Here is a 10,813-nt window from a genome sequence, read left to right as displayed (position 1 = left end):
TCAGACAGTGAGTTCCAGACCCCCACCACCCTCTGGGTGAAAAAAGTTCTCCTCAACTCCCCTCTAATCCTTCTACCAATTACATTAAATCTGTTCCTCCTGGTTGTTGACCTCTCTAAGGGAAATAGGTCCTTTCTATCTACTCTATCTAGGCCCCTCATCATTTTATACACCTCAATAAGGTCTCTCCTCAGCCTCCTCTGTTCCAAAGAAAACAACCCCAGCCTATCCAATCTTTCCTCATAGCTAAAATTCCCCAGTCCTGGCAACATCCTCGTAAATCTCCTATGCACCCTTGTATTCCATCTACACTTCTTACAATGTCGCCTATTTTTGTGTCATCGGCAAATTTGGATATATGGCTTTCTATCCCATCATCTGAGTCGTTAATAAATATGGTGAATAGTTGAGGCCCCAACACAGATCCCTGTGGGTCACCACTAGTCACATCCTGCCAATTAGAGTACCTGCCCATTATCCCTACTCTCTATCTCCCGCCGCTCAGCCATTGTTGTTTGTTTCATTGCCCTTGGGATAGGGTGGGTGCAAATCACCCAAGGTTCCCGCTCAAGGTAGAAGTGGGCATATCCCATGAGGATAGCACCAGATGATGTCCTCCAAGTATGAATAACCATTAAAGCATCACACTTTAGGAAGGATGTCAAGGCCTTGGAGAGGGTGCAGAGGAGATTTACTAGAATGGTACCAGGGTTGAAGGGCTTCAGTTACGTGGAGAGACTTGAGAAACTGGGATTGTTTTCCTTAGAGCAGAGAAGGCTAAGGGGGAGATTCAATAGAGGTATTCAAAATTAAGAGGTGTTTTGATAGGGCAATTAGGGAGAAACTGCTTCCATTGGCAGGAGGGTCGGTAGCCAGAGGACACAGATTTAAGATAATTGGCAAAAGAACTAGAGGGGAAATTAGGAGAATTGTTTTTATGCAGCGAGTTGTTATGATTTGGAATGCATTGCCTGGAAGGGTGATGGAAACAGATTCAATAGTAACTTTCAAAAGGGAATTGGATAAATACTTGAAAAGCAAAAATTTGCAGGGCTGTGGGGGAAGAGCAGGGGAGCGGGATTAATTAGATAGCTCTTTCAAAGAGCCAGTGCAGGCATGATGGGCTGAATGGCCTTCTTCTGTGCTGTAAGATCCTATGATTCCAACCTGTCAACACTCTCTCTCTCGGCCTACAACAGTCCCTTGGGTGAAAAGTTAGAGGACAACCGGCAACTGTGGAACTGGACCCCAGCAGGAGCCGGGACAGGAAAATGGGGACCAGCCTTAGTTAGGCCGAATCTGACCTTTGAAAACCAGCGCGTAGAAAATCGCCCAACCACCACCACCCTTCCCACACCGCCCCCGAAATAACTCGGCACAAAATGATTTTGAGACACAGACCTGAAAGAAGTTGTTGCCATAAACTTTATTGCACTTTCACCATGTCGCAAAAACAACCGATAAACGTTGCTAACGCAAAAACCTACAGCCCAGAAAGCAGCTGTCCTGTCCATAACTGTACACAAAGAACTAGAAAAGCAAAGCTGGAAATAAAGCGACCAATTGGCAGTCTGTGCGCTGTCGGGAGATTCCGAGAACAATCGACACTACAGCTGTGCTGCTTCATTTAATAATAAGAGCAACGCTCAGTTTGTTCAAATCAATTTAACCAGCATTCAAGTATTTTGCTTGTTAGCATGTTTCCTTTATATATATCTATATATATAGATATATATATATATATATCTCTTAAAATTTTTCTTTCTTCTATTTTGGGATTGCACACTCCTACCTGTTCAATATTCACATCTCAGGACTGGATACCATCGAGAAAAACAAATAAATGCTTTAACTTATAAACTTTAATTATAATAATCTGGGATGGAGTCTATACTTTACATATTCGGGAACAAGTACATCTCTGTTCTGAATTCACTGAATTCAAGGAGTAACATAAATAGCCAGTCTCTGCAAGACTTTCCATTTCTCACCTACACCAGTAGAAAATAAAGAGAGAGAGGAAGTCACTGTCCCTCTACTACCTATTGGTGGCGATTGAATTGATATTGTTGTCTATGTCGTTTGCCACCACGTTGCTGCGCCCTTCTTTTTCCACACAGTCGCTGACCGCCTTTAAAATGATTCGTAACCTCCTGTCCATGGCCTTCAGATGCGACTCTATTAGGATGGGTGAGAGTTTGTCCTGCAGGAGTGATTCCGCCATCACCTCGCTCAGCTTGTACTCTTCCTTCGCCAGAAGCTGTAGTCGGAGGTATGTCGATTGCTTTATTCTGTAGGGTAGACACAATGGGAGGGAATGGTTTTAAGCTGCAGAGATTTAACGATTAACCTATCAATTGATGGTGCCTCACTAAACTTGAGCTCATCCAAACCTCGGCTGCCCGTGTCCTAATTCGCACCAAGTCCTGTTCACCCATCACCCCATGTGCTCGCTGACCTACATTGGCTCCCGGTCCAACAACGCCGCAATTTTAAAATTCTCATCCTTGTTTTCAAATCCCTCCATGGCCTCGCCCCTCCCTATCTCTGTAACCTCCTGCTGCCCTATAACCCTCTGAGATCTCTGCGCTCCTCCAATTCTGGCCTCTTGCGCATCCCCGATTTCCATCGCTCCACTATTGGCGGCCGTGCCTTCAGCTGCCTGGGCCCTAACCTCTGGAATTCCCTCCCTAAACCTCTCCGCCTCTTTTTAAGATGCTCCTTAAAACCGACCTCTTTGACTATGGAAATTGGTGGGGTTCAACTGGATGTTGGACAAGCAGTGTGACAACACAGAGACAGTGGAGGGGTGGAGAGAAGTGGTGAGGTAGAACTGGGTGTCGTCAGCGTACATGTGGAAGCTGATGTTGTGCTTTTGGATGATGTCACCAAGGCGCAGCATGTGTGAAATAGGAGGCAGCCACGAATAGATCCTTGGGGGACAGCCGAGGTAATCGTGTGGGGGGTGAGAAGAGAAGCCGTTGCAGGAGATTCTCTGGATACGACTGGATAAATAGAATGGAACCAGGCGACTGCAGTCCCACCCAGCTGGGCGACGGTGGAGAGGCGTTGGAGGAGGATGGAGTGGTCAACCATGTCAAAGGCTGCAGACATGCCAAGAAGGATGGGGAGGGATAGTTTACCTTTGTCATAGTCACAGAGGATGCCATTTGTGACTTTGATTAGGACAGTTTCAGTGCTGTGGCAGGGGCGGAAACCCGATTGGAGGGATTCAAACATGATATTCTCATTTCTGTTTGCCTAATGCCAGGCAAATAATCTTAGAGACTCGGAATTAATCGCATGCAGTTTTGCCAGTTATTTGGAATTCTTAAAATCTGAGAGAAAGAGACTTTGTAATTGCTAAGCCTTACAGTCGATCAATAAATCAATCACTTGTCTTACCATATTATCCAATATCCCAGACTGTAACTATTAGATGTAGTTGCAGTGTCTCAGAGTTCAGCAGTCTAATACAGATATCCAATTTTATGTCCTATTCCTATCTTCTCTCAGTCTCTCTGTCGAAGACTTGTACTGGGGTGGGTGTGGGCAGGATGCGGTTCCATGGCCACTGGTAGCCCCCTGCCCAAAATTGCCACTCTTAATCTATCAGCCTGGGCAGTGAATGTCAGCCTGTTTGGCCATGAGGTGAGGGCGGAGGGGGAGGGGAGGAGATTGTCTGATAATGCCCTGAATCAACTCCTCACACATGCACTTTTCAATCCCTCTAAGATTGTTAGATGCGCACACCAGTGTTAGAAAAACCCAACCCGTACAATAAGAGTACTATTTCAAAATGTAATGAGGTATGACCACCCTCAATTATACAAAGTACATCAGCAGTTCTGGAGGTGAGCAAGAATGATTAAATAACTTTACTGCAAGCAGCTCGTTCCATTTTATTTCAACATCTCTGAGCGCGTGAATTTCGCACTTCTGTGATTGTGCCGCCTTCTGTTACCGAGGCGGGGTCATGCTTAAAATAATGCCCAGGGTCCCATGGGAGCTGAACAGCAGGATATCTGAGCATTTAAGGGACATAACTGGAGAAAATCGACGGCAGATGTGACGGTGTGAACCACAGTGACCCCCGACCCCCGTGAACCACAGTGACCCCCGTGAACCGCAGTGACCCCCGTGAACCACAGTGACCCCCGTGAACCACAGTGACCCCCGTGAACCACAGTGACCCCCGTGAACCACAGTGACTCCTGTGAACCAGAGTGACCCCTGTGAACCACAGTGACCTCGGTGCACTATGACCTTTCACTCTAACCCTACCACATCTAATGAGCAGCTCGATGCTGTAATTAGAAGATTGTCAAGTCGATGTTGGGGACAGATAAGATCAGAGACAGAGGGGCCCTCTTCACCTGAGTCTAGTTCAAAGTTCCAGCGACCCATCAGTCCAGTTGTTGGAGTCGCTAGAAATCAACAGGCTCTGAGACTTTTGTTGCAGCAAAGGCAAAACACGTGTTACTTTATTCACTCTCCATGAGGACAGAGTGTCTCAGCCTCATTGCAGGGCTATGATGTCATCATGCTACCGACGCATGACGTCATCACGCTACCGACGCTCTTAAAGAGACCCTGCCCCGATAACCCAACCCAGTACATATATATAACAACATTGGCTATACATAGTGAATTGTGTTTAGGTACATGTAACAACATTGGCTATACGTTGTGAATTGTGTTATTGTCCCTATGTGGTCTCCGCCACATACGTCCCCCCAGAATTCACTAGCACTGGCAATGTCAGTCGTTGGGGGGGCCGAATCACACGGTCGGAACGGCTCCTCAATTTTGGGGCGGTGACCGGGGGGTTCATTGGAGGGACCTCGGGCGCTCGGTGGTGGACTGAGGGTGCAGAAACCGGAGGTCGGCCCTGCCTCAGGGGCTGTGCCAACTCAACGGGTCGGTCCAGATCCAGGTGGGCCGGCTTAAGACGGTCCACGGAAATGCAGTCCGGCTTACCGCCGACATCCACGACGAAGGTCTTGTCCCCGGTTTCTAAGATGCGGAATGGTCCATCGTAGGGTGGCTGAAGAGGTCCCCGGTGGGCGTCGTGGCGGCCGAAAACGTAGGTCGAGTGGAACGTGGGACTGTGGGAGGCCGTGCTGCAACGTGGGCACCGGCGCGAAAACCTTGGCATTGTCCAGAAGGTCGGACCGCTGCCGGGCTGCAGACCAAGGTTCCGTTGCGTTGGGGACGAAATCCCCGGGAACTCGCAGCGGCAGTCCGTAGACGAGCTCGGCGGACAAGGACTGGAGGTCCTCCTTGGGGGCGGTCCTGAGTCCCAGCATGACCCACGGGAGTCTGTCAATCCAACTGTCGTCCCGGAGGCTGGCCCGGAGCGCGGCCTTCATGGAGCGATGAAACCGTTCGCACAGTCCGTTAGCCTGAGGGTGGTATGCTGTGGTGCGGTGGAGTCTCAACCCGAGGCCTCGGGCGACAGCGTTCCAGAGCTCCGACGTGAACTGGGGCCCCCGGTCGGAGGAAATGTCAGATGGGGTGCCGAACCGGGCGACCCAAGTGCTGATGAACGCCCGAGCCACATCGGCGGACGTCGTTGAAGACAGCGGGACGGCTTCCGGCCATTGGGTGGTTCTGTCGATCATTGTGAGGAGGTGGGTGAACCCGCGGGAGGGCGGCAGGGGCCCCACCGGGTCCACGTTAACATGGTCGAACCGCCTCTCGGGCACTGCGAAAGGCACCAACGGGGCTTTAGTATGGCGATGCACTTTCGAGCGTTGGCATACCACGCAGGTGCTGGCCCAGTCGCGAACGTCTTTCCTGAGCCCGTGCCAGACGAACTTAGCCACCACCAGCTTCTGTGACGGCTTGCTGCCCGGGTGGGAAAGATTATGGACGGCGTCGAAAACTTGCCGTCTCCAACCATCGGGCATGCGGATGTAGTAGATGCCGAAGTGTATGGTGCTGGCGATGGCTCGGGAGAGACAGTCGGTGATGGGGTTGTCTTTCCCAGCCACATGCTGGATGTCCATTGTAAGCTCTGAGATGAAGGCCAGCTGGCGTTGCTGATGGGCCGTCCACGGCTCGGAAGCTTTGGCCATGGTGAAGGTCAATGGTTTGTGGTCCACGAATGCTGTGAATGGGCGAGTCTCCAGTAGGAAACGGAAGTGTCGGACGGCGAGGTAGAGGCCAAGAAGCTCGCGATCGAAGGTGCTGTACTTCCGCTCGTTGGGGCGGAGCTGCCGGCTGAAGAAGGCGAGCAGCTGCCAGGTGCCGTTGACCCACTGTTCGTGGACGGCGCCGACTGCATAGTCCGAGGCGTCGGTGGTGAGAGCGATCGGCGCATCAGGTAACGGATGCGCCAGCATGGTCGCGTTAGCCAGGGCCCTTTTTGTGTCCGTGAAAGAATTGGCCATCTCCTCGGACCAGTCGACGGCGAGCTTGTCGGGCTTGCCTTTGAGGGCCTCGTAAAGGGTCCGCATAAGCTGGGCTGCTCGGGGGACGAAGCGATGGCAAAAGTTCACCATGCCCAAAAACTCCTGCAGGGCCTTCATGGTGAGGGGTCGCGGGAAGTCCATCACGGCCTCCACTTTCGATGGCAGTGGCACCGCCCCATCCTTCGGAATGCAGTGCCCGAGAAAGTCAATCGAGGACAGCCCGAACTGGCACTTGGCCGGGTTGATGATTAGGCCGTGCTGGCTGAGGCGTTGGAAGAGAGACCGAAGGTGTGGCACATGCTCCGTCCTGGAGGCGCTGGTGATGAGGATGTCGTCCAGGTATACGAACAGGAATGTCAGGTCCCGTAACATGGTGTCCATTAGGCGTTGAAAAGCCTGGGCGGCGTTTTTGAGGCCGAATGGCATGCGGAGGAATTCGAACAGCCCGAACAGGGTGATCACCGTGGTTTTCGGGACGTCCTGCGTTCAGACAGGGACCTGGTGGTAACCCCGGACGAGGTCCACTTTCGAGAATACCACTTTCCCGGCCAGGCGGGCGGAAAAGTCCTGGATGTGTGGAATCGGGTACCAGTCGGGGGTCGTAGCGTTGTTGAGGCGCCGGTAATCGCCGCACGGGCACCACCCACCGCCTGGTTTCAGAGCGATGTGGAGGGGCGAGGCCCACAGACTGTTTGACCGGCGGATGATGCCGAGGCGCTCCATGGTGTCAAACTCAGCTTTAGCGATGACGAGTTTTCCCGGGTCGAGGCGCCGAGCGCAGGCGTAGACAGGCGGACGGGTGGTCGAGATGTGGTGTTCTACCCCGTGTTTGGTGGCGGCTGACGAGAACGTGGGCTTCGTGAGGTCTGGGAACTCGGCGAGGAGGCGGGAAAACTCGTTGGAGGCCGAGAGTGCGCTGGACAACTTCGTCGTGCTGGACCCGCTGAGGGAACACAGGAGCGAGCTGAAAGTCTCAGCGTTGATGAGACGTCGGTTCTTGACGTCCACCAAAAGGCCATTGGCGCAGAGGAAGTCAGCGCCAAGAAGGGGGGTGGACACTTTTGCCGTGACAAAGTCCGAGGTGAACCGCTGCCTGCCAAAACAAAGCGCCATGCTCCGTTTCCCGAAGGCGCGGATGGAACTGCCGTTGGCGGCTTCGAGGACGGGGCCGTGGTTCCCCCCTTGCATGTCTATGGTTGACATGGGCAGGACGCTCACCTGGGTACCCGTGTCGCAAAGAAAACGACGTCCAGAGTCGGTGTCCGTAATAAATAACAAACTGCCTGAACGGCCGACAGCCATAGCAGCCGACGAGTGGTCTTTCGTTTGTTTCGACGCGGGAAAACTGCACGGGGGCCGGCACTTCCTGGCTTTGGGGCCGAACTGCGCGTGGTACAAGCAGAGGCTTGGGGGCTGCCGCCGTTGGGCTGTATCGGTGGGGGCAGGCCTCACGGAAATCGGTACTGGAAGAGTTGGCTAAAGCCGACCGTACCTGACCTGGCAGCTGTTGAAGGAACAGTTCCTTGAAGAGGAAGCACGGCCTGTGTGTGCCCAGGAGGGCCAGCATGTGGTCCATCAGCTCCGAGGGCTTGGAGTCGCCAAGCCCGGGTAGAGAGAGAAGCCAGCGTGCGCGCTCGGCTTCAGTGAGTCCAAAAGTTTCTAAGAGGTGCGTTTTCAGCGTTTCGAATTTGTTGAGCTCCGGGGGGTTCTCAAGCAGGCTCACGACTCTGGCCATGGTGGAGCTGCCGAGAGCAGAGACGACGTAGTAGTACCTCGTGTCGTCCGCGGTGATGTCCCGGAGTGCAAATTGAGCCTCGGCCTGGGCGAACCAAGCGGCAGCCTGTCGTTCCCAAAACTCGGGTAGTTTGATGGAAACGGCATTCGTTGCCATTTCAGATGAGGTCTTTGGAATCATCCAAAAGAGCAGCGGGGTCACCAATGTTGGAGTCGCTAGAAATCAACAGGCTCTGAGACTTTTGTTGCAGCAAAGGCAAAACACGTGTTACTTTATTCACTCTCCATGAGGACAGAGCGTCTCAGCCTCGTTGCAGGGCTATGACGTCATCACGCTACCGACACATGACGTCATCACGCTACCGACGCTCTTAAAGGGACTCTGCCCCAATAACCCAACCCAGTATGTACATATAACAACATTGGCTACACATAGTGAATTGTGTTTAGGTACATATAACAACATTGGCTATACGTTGTGAATTGTGTTATTGTCCCTATGTGGTCTCCGCCACACAGTATTATCTTATCAAAAGGAGCTCATAGCACAAACCGTGATTTCTTAATTGGAGGGAAATGCCATATTCTGCATTGGAAGTAAGAACTGCGAGTTGAGTAGAGAGGCTGTTGACTGGGAGCAGGGCCTGGAGACCAGCTCTCTCACTCTCTGCACTTACCTACAGCACTGACTTAGGGGCACCAGTATGGAGAGCTCATCGTGCGAATGTTTCCCAAACCTGCGGGAGGACATCAAGAAGACGTTAGAAAGTGCTTTTCCATTTCCAGGCGTTGCTCTTGAAATCCAGGAGGATTGTGTTTTAACATGCCTTCTACACTGAACTTGACACAATGCATTTCTGCGGAGGAATCTCATTCTTGTAGGGTTGCTGCTGGGAGAGATTGGAATAAAAACAGGCTGTGGCACTTACACAGTAATAATCTACATCTTGTATTGCAACCTCACAGGCATTGTGCCAGACCTTGCAGAAATTCTATTGTCCCCCGAGACTACAGAGTTCGTGCTCTTTAGTGAAATGTATTAGAGGCAATCTATAACTTCCTCTTTCAATCAGAGAGACCCATTCGAGGGTAATGGTACTTTAGTGCTAAATGCATAGTGCTAGCACTCCCGTGTTCAGACAATGTGCAACGCTAACACTCCGAGATAAACTAGATAAACTAAATAATTAATATAACTCTAAATAATCATTTGAATAAAAACTTTAACTAATTAAATTATTTCAGGCTATCAATAAGCACATAAGTAAAAAAAACTCTAGAGATGGCAGGGACTGTAGTATGAGAGAGTTTGTGGACAGTGAGACTCTCCCGGATTCCCACATCTGCAGGAAATGTCTTTGCCTTCAGTCACTCCAGCTCAGAGTCATTGAGCTGGAGTGTGAGTTAGAGACACTCCGAAACATAAGAGAGGGGGAGGAATTTCTGGACAGTTTTATCCAGAATACAGTCACACCCAGAGGAAAGCACAGGTTCAGGAAGGGGAGGGTGTGACTGCTAGGGAGATGGGTAGTGGGGATTTAGGAGAGGTTGAGAAAGAGGTCCCTCAGACACTGGTCCTGTCCAACAGTTACGATATACTTGCTACCTGTGAGGACAAGGAGAAAGACTGCAGGGAGGACAGCCACAATGCAGACCAAGGCACCGTGGCTCAGAAGGCTGTCCAAGGGGGTGTGGGGGGGAGAGCAGAATAGAAATGTGGTAGTGATAGGAGATTCTATAATTAGGGGGATAGATAGCATCCTCTGCAGCCATGAATGAGAATCCCAAAGGTTGTGTTGCCTACCCGGTAAGGGTAGGGTAAGGGATATCTCGAGGCGGCTGGAGAGGAATTTAGAAAGGGAGGGGTCCAGGGAGGAGGTCCTGCTGAAGGAGTATCATGAGATAGGAGCAAATTAAAAAGCAGGACCTCAAGCGTAATAATCTCTGGATTATTGCCCGAGCCACGTGCAAATTGCCATAGAAGCAGACAGATCAGGAGAATTAACCCGTGGTGAAAGGGCTGGTGTGGGAAAGAGGGGTTCCTTTTCATGGGATACTAGCACCAGTACTGGGACAGGAAGGAGCTGTACCGATGAGATGTGTCCTAGCGGAAAGGGTAAATAGGGAGGTGGCAAAGGCTTTAAACTAGTAAGATGGGGGGAAGGAGCTACAAGAAATGAAACCAGCCTAAATATAAACAAAACAGGAAAGGAGAGCATAGGAAAGAATAAAGTAAGGGAGGACATTGATGGCCAGGGAATAAATAGAGTTATAGAACAGGAGTGTAAAAAGATGGTTAACAATAAAGTGAGAGGAACTGCTATTAAAAATGAGTTAAACTCTCTGTACAGCAATGCACACAGTGTCCATAATAAAACAGAGGAACTGGAGGCAATAATACGTTGTGAGGAACCAGACATAGTAGGGATTACTGAGACTGGGCTACAGAAAAATCAGGATTGGGAATTAAACATTGCAGGGTATAACATATTTAGAAAAGATAGAGAGGGAAAAGGGGGATGTGGAGTAGCTGTACTTATTAGGGATAACAATGGCAGTAGAAAAAAGTGACGCAGCTATCAGCAAGACAGAAATAGAATCCATGTGGATAGAGATAAAAGACAATAAAGGATCAATCACACTAATAGGGGTAGTCTACAGAC

The 10,813-nt window shown here is 50.7% G+C and overlaps 1 protein-coding gene across 2 annotated transcripts in view; it reads right to left on the bottom strand.

Annotated features, from left to right (window-relative positions):
* Nucleotides 1–1,407: 1,407 nt before the first annotated feature.
* LOC147110800 (extracellular serine/threonine protein kinase FAM20C-like) overlaps nt 1,408–10,813 on the bottom strand; it is a 361,279-nt gene continuing 351,873 nt past the window's right edge. The window contains exons 9-10 of one of the 2 annotated variants that reach the window (XM_086001136.1): nt 8,828–8,887; nt 1,408–2,291 (exon numbers count right to left, since the gene is read on the bottom strand). In XM_086001136.1, coding sequence (XP_085857262.1) covers nt 2,039–2,291; nt 8,828–8,887 — 313 coding nt within the window. In that variant the 3' untranslated portion in view covers nt 1,408–2,038. The remainder of the gene's footprint in view (nt 2,292–8,827; nt 8,888–10,813) is intronic. The other variant, XM_086001137.1, reaches the window with a different exon arrangement.

The sequence above is a fragment of the Somniosus microcephalus genome, chromosome 11 (genome assembly GCF_052327205.1).
Source record: "Somniosus microcephalus isolate GS21.2 chromosome 11, FLI_Smic_1.0, whole genome shotgun sequence".
Classification (NCBI taxonomy): domain Eukaryota; kingdom Metazoa; phylum Chordata; class Chondrichthyes; order Squaliformes; family Somniosidae; genus Somniosus; species Somniosus microcephalus.
This window is presented reverse-complemented; position numbering and strand designations above follow the sequence as displayed.